At 37.9% G+C, this 17482-nt stretch overlaps 1 protein-coding gene across 4 annotated transcripts in view; it reads left to right on the forward strand.

Annotated features, from left to right (window-relative positions):
- The window catches only part of Kiaa0586 (KIAA0586 ortholog), an 85505-nt gene that overhangs the window by 19302 nt on the left and 48721 nt on the right, over positions 1-17482 (forward strand). For all 4 annotated transcript variants that reach the window (XM_090344192.1, XM_090344190.1, XM_090344191.1 and 1 more), the window contains 8 exons: positions 27-159; positions 992-1212; positions 1598-1670; positions 3570-3797; positions 10099-10273; positions 11110-11304; positions 14601-14788; positions 17164-17256. In XM_090344192.1, coding sequence (XP_090200318.1) covers positions 27-159; positions 992-1212; positions 1598-1670; positions 3570-3797; positions 10099-10273; positions 11110-11304; positions 14601-14788; positions 17164-17256 — 1306 coding nt within the window. The remainder of the gene's footprint in view (positions 1-26; positions 160-991; positions 1213-1597; positions 1671-3569; positions 3798-10098; positions 10274-11109; positions 11305-14600; positions 14789-17163; positions 17257-17482) is intronic.

Consider the following 17482-nt stretch of genomic DNA (forward strand, 5'->3'; position numbering starts at 1 on the left):
TTGGAACTTTTTCTTTCTTTCTATAGCACGGAAATTCTACCTTCTCAAAGATTTCCATCCTGTGAAGAGCTAAGAACAGCTAAAGTGACTACACAGAAGTATAATGATGTTCTTCATAATCTTGGCCAAAAAAAGAAAGAAACAAATGGCAAATCCCTGGTAAAGTGAAAATAGAATTAAAATTGATGATCAGTAAGATAAAAATTATGAAAGAATAAAAAGTTTTCAGGTCAGAAATCTGAAAAAGATAGGTCAGCCAAGTCTCTTTCCTTTACAGAAAAATTTTAGAACCCTTCACCAAGTGATTTCTACTCACTTACCATCTTTCCTTTATCAGAACTGAGGCACATGGCCATCTCTGGTTTTCCATATTCTGACAGAAAGAGGCAAGGGAGAAAGTGAGCTGTGATTGGCCCCTTTCATCCAGCCCACATGTTTGTCACACCAACCTAGAGTCAACTTGCTTTTATTTTGTTTAGCACTCTTCAGAAGTAGAGATTTTATTGCAAACTGCTGCCTAGATTCTGTGATCTACAGATTTCCCCACCTTTGTTGTGCTTAACACTCATATTAATATTCTAAGTGGGGGAAAAATAATTGCCAACAATTCTTTTGTAACAGTTTAAACAAATCTAGTCCTTGTTATTATATTGGTATAAGAAAAGTATATTAGATTGACACCATTTATTACCACAACCATCATAATAGGCCTTATTTATTTACTTATTTGTTCCTAGTCTTGGGCTTGAACTCAGGGCCTGAGCACTGTCCTTGGGCTTTCTCAAGGCTAGCACTCTATCACTTGAGCCACAGCACTACTTCCATCTTTTTCTGTGTATGTGGTGCTAAGGAATTGAACCCAGAGCTCTGTACATGCTAAGGCGAGCACTCTACCACTAGGCCATACTTCTGGCCCCAGGCCTTATTTAAATTAAAATAATGAGTTTAATGTAGTAACTTTTTCCCTTTTTTTACTGTCTTTTCTTTTAAGCCAAAAGAATCTCAAATTCCATTGAGATTAGCTGATGTTCCACAGAATTCTGTTAAGCTTCCAACAACCAGTGCAACAAGATCTATATTGAAAGATGCTGAGAAGATTTTGAGAGGAGTACAGAACAATAAGAAAGTACTTGAAGAAAACTTGGAAGCTATCATTCGTGCAAAGGATGGAGCTGCTATGTATTCGTTTATCAATTCTTTATCTACCAACAGGTAGGACACCATTGGTGGCATCCAGGGGTGTATATGAAGCTGCTAGCTCTGCTTCCTTTTTTCCCCCTAAGCACTTCGCTTTGCTTACTGTATTTTCATACTCAGAAGTTGTTCTTCATTGCTTTGGAAGATGTGGATCATGATAGTTGGAAATAGGATATATAGGTGATAGTTTTCCTTTCCTTTTTGTTTTTCATATTGCTCCATATCTATAGCTCTTTTTAACCATTTTGATATTTGATGAAAACTTATAACCACTTTTTTCTTTTTAAGATGAAGCCTCTTGGCCTACACAGTCCATTTAAAGCAGAAGATAGATCTAAGTCCTGTCCTGTTCGCAGGAAATTAAGACTAATTTAAGAAAAGCTCTTTTTCTCTTTTGTAGAGAGATGTCAGATAAAATTAGGATCAAAAAGAAAGTGGACGAATGGATTAAAACCATTTCTGCAGAAATTCAGGTATGTCTTGGAAAATCCCGGAAATGAAATGAATTCTCAAAATGTTACAGTGATACCAATTTATAAGTCTCATTTTGTTCTCTAAATATTTCTCTGTTTTTCTTTTTTTTTTTTTTTTGCCAGTCTTGGGACTTGAACTCAGTGCCTTGGCTGGCACTGTCCCTGAGCTTCTTTTGGAATAGAATTCAGGACTTTGTGCATACTAGGGAAACACTCTACCACTAGGCCATGCTCCAGACCCATCTAAATATTTCTTACATTTAAGTCTACTTATAATTCTTCATTTCACTGTCACTCAGTAATGAGTATAACACTATTTAATAATAAGGGCATATGTTATGGTTCTTTCCTAGCTGACTTGTAGAAAATATCTTAAGTTATGAGCAATTTGAAAGAAAACTTACTAAAGCATTAGAAAAGAAATGTTTGTTCATGGATGTTTCAAGATAGCAGATACAGAAACATAGGCTTGCTAAAGTAAACACACCAATGTTACTTAGGAAAACAACAACAATATCATCTAGACGTTTGATTATCAAGGTGCAGAAGATAGTTTCAGATGGAAAACACCTGCTCCCACAGCCATAAGGGGTAGGGTATATCTTCACCCCTCAGTGTTGCAAGAGTCTGGGAGTTATTAGGGGAAGTTCTTAATTTTTTGTGTTTGGAGGAACAAAATAGACAGAGTAGCATGTCATTTTATCTTGGAGTGCAGGGTGTTTTCCCTGATTTAGCATATGGACTCACAATGGTGGCAAGTGGAAGTGACTGTTTGCTTCCCGCAATAGTAAACAAGCAAACATACTGTTTAAATCTGTTACTCGAGAATATATAGTGATATGATTCCACCTGAATAGAAGCTGACCTATGAGCCAGAAGCTGCCCTATGAGCCAGGCTCCGGCCTCTGCTATCAGTTAATATGTCCTATATTGATGAATTCTATATAATATATGTTCAAATAATTGTTTCAGATAATCATCTTAATATTAGTTATTTGGTTTTTTAAACCTTTTTAATTTTAGTTTCCTAAAGTTATGAAATTCACGAGGATTAAATGCTAACTATAAAAAGTTCATGATGAAGAGTTACTCTCCTATTCCCGTTCTTCACCCACTATTTCCAATTCCTCCTGTTCTGTAAGAATACTAGTCTTTTTAGTGTTAGATTTACTTTGAGTATTTATGTGTTTGTGGGGTTTTTTTGTTTTTTTTTTTTGTGAGTCATGGGGCTTGAACTCGGCCTGGGCGCTGTCCCTGCGCTCTTCAGCTCAAGGTTACTGCCCTACCCTTGAGCCAAGCCCCACTTCCCATTTTCTAGAGATTAATTGGAGATAAAGAGTCTCAGGTCGTTTGTTCCGGGCTGGCTTTGAACCTTGATCCTCAGATCTCAACCTCCTGAGTAGCTTACAGGTGTGGGCTGCCTCTGGTTCTGTGATTTTGAAGCAGTTTTTCTATGGATCCTACCTGCTGGCTTTAAACTTTAAAACTCATGCCTTAGCCATCCACATAATGGATTTGTCTGGCTTCTTTTTACTCATGTTTATTTTTCCAAAGAAGAATAACTTTTATTTTTAAAACATTTTAAAATGCTTAAATATATTTACATAATAGCAAAAATAAAATATGATACTTTCTACTATGAAACTATCATTTAGATAGGTCTTAAGTAATTTTCTAGTGGTATGGGGGATTTGAACTCAGGACCTTATACTGATTAGGGTAGTGTTTTACCACAGGAACCATGCCTCTAGCCCTGCTTTTCTGCTGGTTATTTTGGAGATGGAGTCTTTCTACCTGGGTTGACCCTAAATCGAGATCATCTAGATCTCAGCTCCTGGATAGTTAGAATTAAAGGTGTGAGCCACCGGCACTCAGTAATTTTAATTTTGTTTACCTTAGGAAGAACTCTCAAGAAAAGATTGTGAACAAAAGAGATTTGATCAGAAGAATCAAAAGATCAAGACTACTCAGAATGTGAACAGAGATATTAAAATGAGTATACAAGACAGAACTTTGAGCAAATCTGTAATTCCACGAAAGCATTTTCAAAAACAAGTAGAAGAGTATTTTAGAAGCCCACCTACGAGGAACGTGCCTGCTTCAAGCTTATTGAAAGAGAGAAAAGAAGTAAGATACGAACTTTTCTGAAGTAATAATTGTATTGAAAACAATCATTTGGGCGGCCAGAAATTTGGCCTAATGGTAGTGTGCTTGCTTAGGATGCATGAAGACATGGATTTGATTTCTCGGTACCACATACATAGAAAAAGCTGGAAATGGTGCTGTGGTTCAAGTGGTAGAGCTCTAGCCTTGAGAAAGCCAAGGACAGTGCTCAGGCCCTGAGTTTAAGCCCCAGGACAGCCAAAAGAAGAAAAGAAAAAGTAACCAAGTGCTGGTGGCTCTTGCCTGTATTCTTAGCTACTCAAGAGGCTGAGATCTGAGGCTCACAGTTTGAAGCCAGCCCAAGTAGAGAAGTCTGTGAGACTCTTTTCTCCAGTTAACCAGCCAAAAGTCAAAAGTAGAGGTGTCTCTCAAGTGGTAGAGCACCAACCTTGGGCAAAAAGTGAACCAAGAATGTGAAGCCCCGAGTTGAATCCCCAGTATAGGCACAAAAATATTAAATATATACATATATATCATGCAATTATAAAACAATAAGAAAAGCAAAAACAATCATTGAGAACAGGAGTTTGGTCTAGCAATAGAATGCTTGCCTAGCATACACAAAGCTCTAAGTTCATTTCCTTGGTACTACATACTCAGAAAAAGCCAGAAGAGGAGCTGGGTGTTTGGTGTAGTGGTAAAGTGCTTACCTAGCATGCACGAAGACCTGGGTTCGATTCTTCAGTACCACATATATAGAAAAAAAGCCAGAAGTGGTACTGTGGCTCAAGTGGTAGAGCTCTAGCCTTGAGAAAGCTCAAGGACAGTGCCCAGGCCCAGAGTTCAAGGTCCGGGACTGGCAAGCAAAAAAAAAGAGAAAAAGCCAAAAATAGCTCAATTGGTAAGAGTGCTAGCCTTGAGAAAGCTCAAGGACAGTCCCCAGGCTCTGAGTTCAAGCCCCAGGACTGGCCAAAAAAACACAGTTATTTCCTTTTAATTATAAATGATACGTGAATATGAAGGTGTTTTTTAAATATGCAAATATAGGCTGTTTACATTATTGGTATTTAAGGCTTTGGATGCATAATGTGGATAGCACTATATCAAATCTGTAGTTCTTTCCTTCTGAGATCTCATGCTGCAGCTTCCTCCTCTTCCTCCTCCTTCCCCTCCTCTTCCCCCCTGTACTTGGGCTTTCTCAAGGCTAAAGCTCTACCATTTGAGCCACATTGCTACTTCCAGCTTTTTCTGTGTATGGTACTGAGGAATCAAACCCTGGTCTTTGAGCATGCTCGGCAAGCACTCTACCACTGGGCTATACTCCCAGTTCCCCCACTGCCTCTCCATCTCCCCCCCTCTTTTTTTAAATTAAGACAGTGCCCAGGCTAGCCCCAGCCTTAAATTCTGCGCTCAAGCTAGGACTTCAGGTTCTATACTGCTGCTCTCAGCTTCAGATCTCATAAGTAGCATCACAGTGTTATAAGTGGTGTAATTAGAAAGCGTGTGTGTGTGTGTGTGTAGATATCTAGGTACCTTATTATCTAGGCAGTCAGGATTAATAGAACTCAAAAATATGTTTCACCAATATGAATATAGCATTATATTACAAATGCATGCTAACTTAAAAAGAAGCTTTTTTAGCTGGGAGTGGTAGCTCACACCTATAATCCTAGCTACTCAGGAGGCTAAGATCTGAGGATTTCAAAGCCAGCCTGGGCACTAAAGTCCAAGTAACCACCAGAAAAACCAGAAGTAGTGCTGTGGCTCAAGGGATAGGGTGGTAGCCTTGAGCTGAAGAGATCAGGGACAAAGCCCAGGCCCAGAGTTCAAGTCCCACAACCAACCAAAAGAGAAAAACTTGTTTAGGAAAAAAGGGGTTTCATATTTCTGTATCTATGTGTATATTTGTTTATATTTTAGAAAGTTAAGTTTAGTGCCCAGTAAGTGCAACACAAAATATTAGATAGTTGGGAGAAATATTTTTTTTCCATTGATCTAACTAGACTTGTTTTCTTTATGCCTATTATGGATTCTTTTTATTTAAAAAAAATGAACTTGGCTTTCTTAAGGAAATTAAGGGGAAATAAACAAAAGAGCACATCCCAGTAGGAAGATAAGAAGAAATCCAGAGGGGCCGGGAGTTTGGCCTTGTGGTAGAGTGCTTGCCTACCATGCACGAAGGCCTGGGTTCGATTCCTTGGTACCACATACTTGGAAAAAACCCAGAAGTGGTGCTGAGGCTCAAGTGGTAGAGTTCTAGCCTTGAGAAAAATCCAAGGACAGTGCTCAGGCCCTGAGCTCAAGCCCAGAACTGGCAAAAAAAAAAAAAAAAAAGAAGAAATGCAGAAGTACTGAGATAGACAGGAACAGATCTACGATGCTAGAAGTCCCAGAGGGACTCTTCCTGCCTTTTGACAAGATTACTGAAGATCAAACAGGAATAGGTTCAACGTGATTTTCCCTGGGTATCATTTAGATCTCCTGGGCTAGTCACAACCCCCACAGGACTTCAGGCTTCACATAATTATTTTTAATGTAGGGTCTCACTTTAGACCCACACTAGTCTGGGCTGTGATCTTTGTGTTTGTGCTTCCTTTTGTCACTAAGGATGACAGATGGGCACCACTGCACCCAGCTATTAGTTGAGATGGAGTCTCATGAATCTCTTTTTGCCTGGAATGAACTCAGACCATAATTATCCACTCTGCCTCCCAAGTAGCTATGGTTACAATTTAAGTGCATTTTTATTATACTTGTTTTTTGTTGTTGTAGTTAGTTTTTGTAGTCTGGGATGTAAACTTAGAGCCTGGTACTTAAATGAGTCATACTCGCAATCCTTTTTGCTTTGGACTGTTTTTTAGATAAGATCTAATTTTCTTCCCTGGCCATCCTAGAACCTTGATCTTCAGATTTATGTCTCCCATGTAGCTAGGATTATAGACATTTACCTCCATGTCCATGTAATTCTGCTGAGATGGCATCTCACTAACTTTTTGCTCTGGTTGACCTTAAGCAGCTATCTTCCTCATCTCCACCTCTCTCCTAGTTAAGCTTATTATCTTGCATATAAAAAGTGTAAGATCTGTCTAAATGTTATTTTTTGTGCTGAAATACACTTAATATTTTAAGAAAATTTCCTGTGTTATATAGGTGAATGTTTTTTTTGGGTTTTTTTTGACTTTTTATTTTTTTTCATTGTAATTAGTAAAAGGGTTACATGATATTTGCCAGATAGAAGGCGCATTAATTCACATACATTGATACGCTTTCACATGTCTTGGTTCCCATTACTCTCCAACTCATACCCCACACCCACCTTGGTTTTCCCCCCTTCCCTATCAAATTTCAAATAACCAAATACAAATAAATTCAATATATCAGATAACAAAGTGAGATACTGTAACAATATGAGATACCCAAGGGACAGCAAAGGAGATGAGAGACAACATAGTACACTAAGGACAACAATCATTCATTATATGGCTTTTGTTTCAATATCCTGGGGGTCCTTTCAATTAGCTTCATACTATATGGCCTTATGTATCAAGATTTTGCTCTATTGCAGATCTCTGCTAGTAGAGCCCAAGGTTTCTACTGATTATGACGAATGAGGGAAACCATTGAGCTGATGTTCCTTTGAGTCTGGCTTACTTCACTTAATATGATTTTTTCTAAGTCTTTCCATTTCCTAACAAATGGGGCTATGTCATTCTTTCTGACAGCAGCATAGAATTCCATTGTGTACAAATACCACAACTTGTTGATCCACTCATCAACTGAGGGACATCTAGGTTGGTTCCATATCTTTGCTATGGTGAATAGTGCTGCAATGAACATTGTTGTGCTAGTGGATTTAGTATGCCCTTGTTTCTGGATGGTTGGGTAAACGCCAAGTGGTGGAATTGCTGGGTCATAGGGGAGTCCTATGTTTAGCCTTTTGAGGCACTGCCATACTGCTTTCCATAGTGGTTGAACGAGTTTGCACTCCCACCAACAGTGTAGTAGTGATCCCTCCTGGCCACATCCCCTCCAGCATCTGTTATTATTCGTTTTCCTGATCCTGGCCATTCTAACTGGAGTGAGGTGGAATCTTAGAGTTGTTTTGATTTGCATTTCTTTTATGACCAGAGATGTTGAGCATTTCTTCATGTGTCTATAGGCCATTTTTGTTTCTTCTTCAGAGAAGACTCTCTTTAAGTCTTTGGCCCATTTTTTAATGGGATGGTTGTTACTTTGGAGATTAGTTTTGGAGTTATTCAATATTTTGAGTTGTTGATATATTTTAGATATGAGGCCTTTGTCCGTTGTTTGGTTGGTGAAGATCTTCTCCCACTCTGTAGGCTTCCTAATTAATTTACTAGCCATGTCCTTTGCCATACAAAAGCTCTGCAGTTTAATGCAGTCCCACTTATCCAGCCTTTCTCTGATTTGTTGTGATTCTTGGTCCTTATTAAGAAAGTTTCTACCTGTGCCAAGGAGGCCTAGTGTATCTCCTATTCCTTCCTGTAAAGTTTTCAGTGTGTCAGCTTTTACCTCCAGGTCTTTGATCCATTTGGAGTTAATTGTAGTGCAAGGTGACAAAGAAGGATCTAACTTTAGTTTTCTGCAGGTGCTTAACCAGTTCTGCCAGCACAACTTGTTGAAGAGGCTGTCTTTTTTCCATTCTATTTTTTTGGCTCCCTTGTCAAAGATTAGGTGGCCATAGGTCTGTGGTTTAGTATCTGGGTCCTCAGTTCTATTCCATTGGTCTTCAGGCCTGTTCCTGTGCCAGTACCAAGCTGTTTTGAGAATTATAGCTCTGTAATAGAGTCTAAAGTTTGGAATTGAAATTCCTCCAGCGCTGTTCTTTCTGCTAAGAGGTGTTTTTGCTATACGGGGTCTTTATTATTCCATATGAAATTTTGAATTGCCTCTTCTATTTCTTTAAAGAATGCCATTGGAATATTGATGGGTATTGTGTTGAATTTGTAGATAGCCCTTGGCAAGATTGTCATTTTCACAATGTTGATTCTTCCAATCCAGGAGCATGGGAGGTTTTTCCATTTCCTTAGTTCTGCTTTAATTTCCTTTTTTAGGGTTTTAAAGTTTTCATCAAAAAGGTCCTTTACATTCTTAGTTAAGCTAATTCCTAGGTACTTTATTTTCTTTGAGGCTATTGTGAAAGGAGTTTCTTTCCTGATTATTGCCTCGTTCCTCTCACTATTGGCGTAAAGGAAGGCAGTTGATTTTTGAGGGTTGATTTTATAGCCTGCTACTCTTCCAAAGTTTTGAATCAGCTCAAGGAGCTTGGGAGTAGAGCCTATAGGATTCTTTAAATAGCCAATATTAGCTACCCACACTGAACCAAGAAGAACTAACCCAACTCAACAGGCCTATTTCAAGCTCTGAAATAGAAATAGCAATTAGAGAACTTCCACCTAAGAAAAGCCCAGGGCCAGATGGATTCACAGCTGAATTCTATAAGGTCTTCAAAGCAGAGCTCACACCAATACTCCTCAAGCTCTTCAACGAAATTGAGAATGAAGGTTCTTTACCAAACTCATTCTATGAAGCCAGTATAACCCTCATCCCCAAACCAGAGATTCATCAAAGAAAGAGAACTATAGACCTATTTCTTTGATGAACATCGATGCAAAACTTCTCAACAAAATACTGGCCAACCGTCTACAACAACTCATCAAAAAAATTATACACTATGATCAAACTGGATTCATCACAGGGAGGCAAAGCTGGTTCAACATACGCAAATCAATTAATATAATTCAACACATCAACAGGAGCAAGGACAAAAATCACATGATTGTCTCAATAGAAGCGGAAAAGGCATTTGACAAGATCCAACACCCCTTTATGTTAAAAGCTCTGGAGAAACTAGGAATCCATGGAAGATTCCTCAATGTAATAAAGGCTGTGTATAAAAAACCCACTGCTAGTATTCCATTTAATGGTGAAAATCTAAAGCCATTCCCTCTAAAATCAGGAACGAGACAAGGATGCCCACTCTCTCCACTACTCTTTAACATAGTACTAGAATTCCTAGCCAGTGCAATAAGGCAAGAAGCAAGCCTAAAGGGGATCCAAGTAGGGAAAGAGGAAATAAAACTATCCCTCTTTGTAGGTGAATGGTTTTTGTACTTAAACTGAATACATCTTAAACTCATGATTGCAAACTGTAGGCAGTATTTAAGAGCTCTTTAAAATGTTAAAATGTAGGACTTTTCTAACATAATCATTTATATTATAGTACTTAAAGTGGCTAAAGGAAACTTTAGAAAAATAAAGTGATGTCTGTTTTCATAGCGAGTTTTTATTTTTATATTCATAGGAGCTTTTGAAATCAACCACAATTTTACAAGATGAGGATTACGTGTTACAAATATATGGAAAGCCCGTTTATCAGGGCCATCGTAGCACTCTTAAAAAAGGACCTTATCTGAGATTTAATTCTCCATCTCCTAGGTCCAAACCACAGAGACCAAAAGTAATAGAACGAGTTAAAGGTAAGCATCCTCACGTTTTGCTTTGCCTTGTTTTATCATCAATTTAAAATCCAAAGTTGCCTTTTGTTTGCTTAAACATATACTTCAGCTTATATAATGCTTAGAGATGGAAAAATAATTTCTTCTGAGTTCAGATATCCACATACATTGTTTATTATTAGAAAGTGTTTATGGGCACTTTTGTAGTTCTGTTATTAAAAGGCCTTAGCAAACATGAATTTTTTTGTTGCTTTTGTGTACAAATAAAAATAGCTTGATCTCAAATCCCTAATACAAACACAAAAATTTTTCATTTGGATATTAACTATGAAAATGGAACAGTAGAACCTGTCAGAAGTGATCTTGGGGGGAAGGTGAGACGAGGAAAGCAATAGAGGGGATGAGGCCGGTTGAAATACGGTATAAACATAACAATGAAATCCTCCCAGATATAACTATGTAAATTAAATAAAATAATGGGGATATAAACTTTTATGTGGTTATAAAATTTTATACTCATTGTTTATTTACTGTTTATAGCTGTTTTAATGGCATATCCACAGAATTAAGTAGTTGTAACTGAAACCATATGTCTAACAAGAAATAAGTATTTACTAATTGGCCATTTAAGAACAGACCTCTGGTCTGTATGCTACATGATATAATTTCTGTGAAGATATTTTGTTGTATTTCTATGCAGAAATCGATTCTTTTTATTTAAAGAATGACTACATCATAGATATTCAAATAATATGTAAATAGTAAATATAAATATATTTGCATGTGTGTGTAAATATTTAATAGCATGTAACTAATAATGTGTAGAGTAAAATATATGTTATTGATGATTATTGCAGGTACTAAAGTCAAGTCAATAAGGACACAAACTGACTTTAATGCAACAAGACCCATGAAGGTAGGCTCTAGAATGAACTATCTCAAACCTACACTACCTCATGGTGATCAGCAATATTTATTCAGCCCAAGCAGAGAAGGGCCTCCTGTTTCAGGCACCCTGGAAGGCCATCTCATTCCTATGGCAATTCTTCTAGGTGAGAACCAAAAACGTGTGTGAGGTGTGAATTTTAATTTTTTAGGAGCAGAACAGAACTTTAATTTCATAACCTACATGTTAATTTTTTTATGTGGGGAGGGCCCCAGAATGTCTCTTAGGTTAAGTAGTACTATCTTTTTTTTCCCCTGTCGGTCATAGTGCTTGAACTCTGGGCCTGGGCGATGTCCCTGAGCTCTTCAGCTCAAGACTACCTGCTCTGCCCCTTTGAGCCACAGCAACAGTTCTGGTTTTCTAGTGATTAGTTGGAGATGAGTCTCACAGACTTTTTAGTGCCCAGGCTGGCTTTGAACCACAATCCTCAGATCCCAGCCTCCTGAGTAGCTAGGATTATAAGCATGAGCCACTGCTGATAGTACTAATTTTTGAAATGATGAGTTCCTGCTGAAATTTCACTTCCCAGAAACATTCTTTTCCTATTCCATAGTACATTGCTATAGATGAAGTTATTAGGCATGCAGTGACATAATAATTCAAGAATTCAGGTTTGGCTGGCTAGTTAATATTGTCATGCCTCAAGGAACATTGTTTAAAACATTCTCAAATGCTTTTTGAACTAGGCTGCAATATGTAAAATTTATATGTAAAATTTATGTGGTTGTATGTTCTAAGCCATTACTCTCCCAAGTCATCAATTTCGCAATCATACTAGCTTTTAAAATCTACTTTTTTGAGATGCACACTTTTTTTTCTTAATTTGTTTGATATCATGGAGGTTCTATCTCTGGGCCTCATGCTTGTTAGGTGCTCTGCCTCCTATTTTTCAGAAAGAATTTTATATTTTTGTCCAAGATTGGCCTGAGACTCTGCTCATTCTACCTATAGCCTCCACCTCTGGTTTATTAGTTGAAAAGAGGTCTCGCTAATTCCTCCCCCATAAGCTAGCCTAAAATTTTAATTGTTCTAATCTCTACCTCCTAAGTAGTTTGTCCTGCACTCATGAGGCACTGTAGTCAAAACTTTTTTCTTGGATTTTGATGGATGGTTTACATGTATAATAATTTTAATGTATAATAACTTTTGTATTTTGACACCAGTGGTTAATGGCATGGTTAATGGCCATTTTTGGTAGCTAATATCTTTTTAAACATGATTTCTGGAATTACATTAGGTAATATATATATGTATGTCTATATACATAGCTATATACATATATGTGTGTGTGGGTTTTTTTGTGGGTCATGGGGCTTGAACTCTGGGCCTGGGTGCTGTCCCTGAACTCTTCAGCTCAAGGCTACTACCCTAACCCTTGAGCCACAACCCCACTTCCCATTTTCTAGTAATTAACTAGAGATAAGAATCTCATGTTCTTTAGGTTCTTTAGTGGTCTGGCTGGCTTTGAACAGTAATCCTCAGATCTCAGCCTCTGAGTAGCTAGGATTATAGGCATGAGCTACTGTCCTGGCCAGTAATACTTTTTTGTAGTGCTGATCTTGGGGCTTGAACTCAGAGGGCCTGGGCACTGTCCCTGAAGGTTTTGGTGTTTTGTTTTGGCATTTGTTTTTGGTTTCCAAAAACAAATTGGCTAGCAATCTACTACATGAGCTACAACTCCACTTGTGGTGTTTTAGTGGTTAATTGGAGATAAGAGTCTATAGGACTTTTCCTGCTCAGGCTGGCTTTAAGCTACAATCCTCAGATCTGTCTCCTAAGTTACTAGCATTACAGGTAAAAGACACTGACACCAGCTGGCAATACTTTTAAAGCCCAAGCATTTTACATATATTCATTTAGTTGATATATAAAAAGTACTTGATAATATAGCAATTTTTTTTAAGACAACAAAAGGAGTTTATTGCCAGCCAAAGAGTGTCCTCTCCTGGTCTCCCAAGAAAGTTTCAGAGAAAAGAGCAGCCCTATTCTCTTGTAGGACATGATTTATAAAAGCAGAAACCACATGAAGGTGGCAAGGCAGTTTCGCAAGCAAGCAAACTGATTCACAGAAGTGAAATTTGCATTTAGCCTTATGATGAGCAATTTCATAGGCAATATTCATAAGGAATTTTCATAAACAATTTCATGAGGTCACTTGTTGGAGCCATTAGAGGTGTGGGGGGGGGGGCGGGGGAGCAGGGCACTTCTGCAGCTGTCCCTGGACATCAGAAAAAACACATAGCCCAGGGGGTCAATAATTATGATTAGATCTGGGCAACAGCATTCCACGGATGCCACTGGAGGCTGAAACTTTAGGACCAGGACTGGAGTCTAACACAGGCTACATCATCTAATTTGTGGAAAGGGGTGAGGTTCTAAGATTAAAAAAAACTATATAATATAGCAATTTTTAACAAGTGTTTTGTTTTCTTTCAGTGCTGGGACTTCACCCAGGGTCTTGTGCATGCTAGGACAAGTATTCCACCATGTCATATTACATCCTAATATGCTCTAATATGACAATTTTTTAGACTAAAAAATTAAGATACAAAACAGGGGCCAGGAGTTTGGCCTAGTGGTAGAGTGCTTGCACTCGAGCATGCACAAATGCCTGGGTTTGATTCCTTGGTACCACATACATAGAAAAAAGCCAGAAGTAGTGCTGTGGCTCAAGTGGTAGAGTTCTAGCTTTGATAAAGCCCAAGGACAGTGCTCAAGGCCCAGGACTGGCAAAAAGAAAAAAAGAAAAAGAAATAGGTAGTAATTTGTCACAGCAGGAGTGATCTGTAATTTCAACCTAAGCAGTTTGGCTTTAGAGTCTGTCTTTCTAATGAGTACATTAGAAATGTACTTTGAAATATAGAAATGAAACCTGACAGGGTTTTTGCATCTTTTAAAATATGGATATTGCTAGGTATTGGTGGTCACATATACATTCCTAACTACTCAGAAGGCCAAGATCTAAGAATTGGGTTTGAAGCCAGCTCAGGCAAGAAAGTCCATGAGACTGTTATCTTCAATTAATACAGAAAAAGTTGGAAATGGAGTTGAGGTTCAAGTGGTAGAGTGCTAGCTTTGAGCAAAAGCAGCTCAGAGACAGTGCCCAGGCCCTGAGTTCAACCCTCAGGATCAGGAAAAAAAAACTTGTAATATTAGAAGCCCATAGCATTCATTTTGAAAACAACTTTAGATAATGTGATTGATGTTGATGACTCATACAGAAGCCTAAAAGCTGTGCCAATGCTAAAAAGGAGGGTGTAGTACATATATTGGCCATTCTGATGATGGAGAAAGAATGTTCTCCTTTTGTATGAAGAAACATCACAAGATCCAGGCAATAGATTAGATTTTTCTTACTCTTTTGGAAATAATTGGTTCATTTTTCTTTCCTCAATTTTGTAGGACAAACCCAAAGTAATAGTGATTTCCTGCCACCTGCTGGAGTAATTATAAAGAAGCCACACCCTGTAACAGTGACTACTTCTATTCCTCCTTCATGTCGGAAAGGAGAAGCTAGAGTCAAGAAACCTAACATTGCAGTTGTCGAAATGAAGTCAGAAAAAAAAGATCCTCCTCAGCTTGCTGTGCAGGTGTGCTAGGGCGCATGAATGGAAAGTCTGAAGGCAAAAACATCTTAGGCTCAAAATTAATGACTATAATGCACAAAAATTTTGCTTTGATTATGGTTTAAAAAGACTTAAAGTGTGTGACTTATATACTAATGCTACAAACTTACATAAACACATATAAAAAGACTTGATAAATATAGAGAACATTTTTATATTTAAAAGGCTACTCAAGTTATCAATTTGCCTCAATTTAATCTATATTTCAGTGAATTTCTAATTTTAAAAAGCAACCATGTTCTTGGTTTTGCTTTTGTTTTTGTGGGTCATGGGGCGCCTGGGTGCTGTCTCTGAGCTCTTCAGCTCAAGGCTACCGCCCTACCCCTTGATCCACAGCTCCAGCCACTTCCCGTTTTCTAGTGATTAATTGGAGATAAGAGTCTCACGTCTTTAGTGACTGGATTAGCTTTGAACCAAGATCCTGAGATCTCAGTCTTCTGAGTAGCTAGGATTACAAGTATGAGCCACTGAGCCCAGCATAACCATGTTCTTTTATCTTAAAAAACTTAAGGATCACTTGATATCTGAAAGGATAAAGGGCTTAGAAAAGCAAAGAGTTTGTGTGTTAGTCCAGTATAACAGGTTTTCAGAATTAGCCCTGGTTAATTAAATGGTATATGTTGTAAGATGTTAGTGGTAAACAAAATTTATGGAAATAAAATTATGTTTATTATAATTGGTTTGACAATGTGAATAAAAGATCCATTATATAACAAACGAGTCCCATAAAGGCGGTAGGTTGAACTGTACTAGGCCGGGAGTTTGGCCTACTGGTTAAAGTGCTTGCCTAGCATGCATGAAGACCCGGGTTCGATTCCTCGGTACCACATACATAGAAAAAAAAAAGCCGGAAGTGGTGCTGAGGCTCAAGTGGTAGAGCTCTAGCCTTGAGAAAGTCCAAGGCCAGTGCTCAGGCCCTGAGCTCAAGCCCAGGACTGGCAAAAAAAAAAAACAAAAAACAAAAAAACAAATATTAGAAGGCAGTTACATGGAATGTTTATATAACTGAGGCCAAGCCTTAATAGGACAGAAGAAAACTTAGATATGATTGAAAAAGACTTTAAAGTCTAAAAGTTACTTGTATAAGAAACACAATATAAAAAGAGAATGCTGGGCCAAGAGTTTGGCCTAGTGGTAGAGTGCTTGCCTAGCATGCACAAAGACCCAGGTTCAATTCCTTGGTACCACATACATAGAAAAAAATGCCAGAACTGGTGCTGTGGCTCTAGAACTCTAGCTTTGAGAAAAACCCAAGGACAAAGCTCAGGCCCTGAGCCCAAGCTCAGGACTGACAAAAACAAAACAAAAATACTAAGCCAGGCATGGTGGCTCACGCCTGTAATCCTAGCCTCTCAGGAGACTGAGATCTGAGGATCAAGGTTCAAAGCCAGTCTGGTCAAGCTCCATGACCCACCCCCCCAAAAAGGAAAATGGTAGTAAAGAGTTAACTTTTTTTTTTCCAGTTCTGGGGTTTGAACTCAGGGCCTGGGCACTGTCCTTGTGCTTTCCTCAGGGCCAGCGCTCCACCGCTTGAGTCACAACACCACTTCCGGCTTTTTCTGTGTATATGGTACCAAGTAATCAAACCCAGAACTTTGTGAATGCTAGGCGAGCACTCTACCACTAGGCCACACTCCCAGCCCCTATTTATTTTTACTGAGTAGTTGTAGTTGAACAAAGAAGTTTCAGTTCTGTATGTCAGTGCATCTTGATCTGTGTATCTCTTCTACCCTTCTATTATTCTTTTAATAACTTAGAGATTATATAGATGTAATTTGCTAATAATTAATATCTTCAATATTCATGCCCATGTGGCCTAAGAAGTTAATCTAATATATACATAGTAGAATGAAATAATTCAAAGTTTAGGTAGAAAGCTCTGTAGATATAAACAAGATTTTTTATATTATAAACAAGATTTTATACTTATAAACAAGATTTTTATATTGTTTTACATGTAATGATAGTAAACTTGGAAATACTCCAAATGCTGATCGATAGGCCCCTAGTGAAATGTTACTTACTTTAAAATATGAAGCCTGTGTAGAAGCATGGTAAGGTGTTTATGGTCTGTTAATAATAAAATACCATAATGAGAACTAAGTAATTACACGTCTCAGTAATTATCTACATGCCTAAGTACTTAGTACAAAGGAAAAGAGAATACAGTAATGAAAAAGTTACCTTAAGATAGGATTTTATGTTTCCCTCTTTTTATATTTTATAAAAGAACTTACATAATTAAAAAAATTACCAGCTATTAACTTCATAAGTAAAACTTAAGAATCATGTTTTGTCAGAATGATCAGTAGAAAGCTGGATGTTGTCTTCTGTTGCAGGTATTGCCAAGTGTAGATATTGACAGCATTTCCTACAGCAGTGTGGATGCTGAGTCTCCTTTATCTCTTTCTCCACCATACACCGGGATACAGGTAGATAATGGCGTTCTGTCAATTGCTTTACCTAGTGTCTGACCACAGATGTTAACTGTCATTGCCCACTAAGCCTTCTATCAAATCATAATCTATTATAATAGTGGCTTACAGTAATGATGCATTTAAAATTATTTATAACTTTGAAAAAGTAAGTTTAAGATCTTTATGTTTATATGTATACAGAAGGTAATAATCCCTAGGTAATATTTTGGTGTACAGTTTT

This window comes from Megascapheus bottae, chromosome 14 (genome assembly GCF_031878675.1).
Source record: "Megascapheus bottae isolate mThoBot1 chromosome 14, mThoBot2.hap1, whole genome shotgun sequence".
NCBI lineage: Eukaryota > Metazoa > Chordata > Mammalia > Rodentia > Geomyidae > Megascapheus > Megascapheus bottae.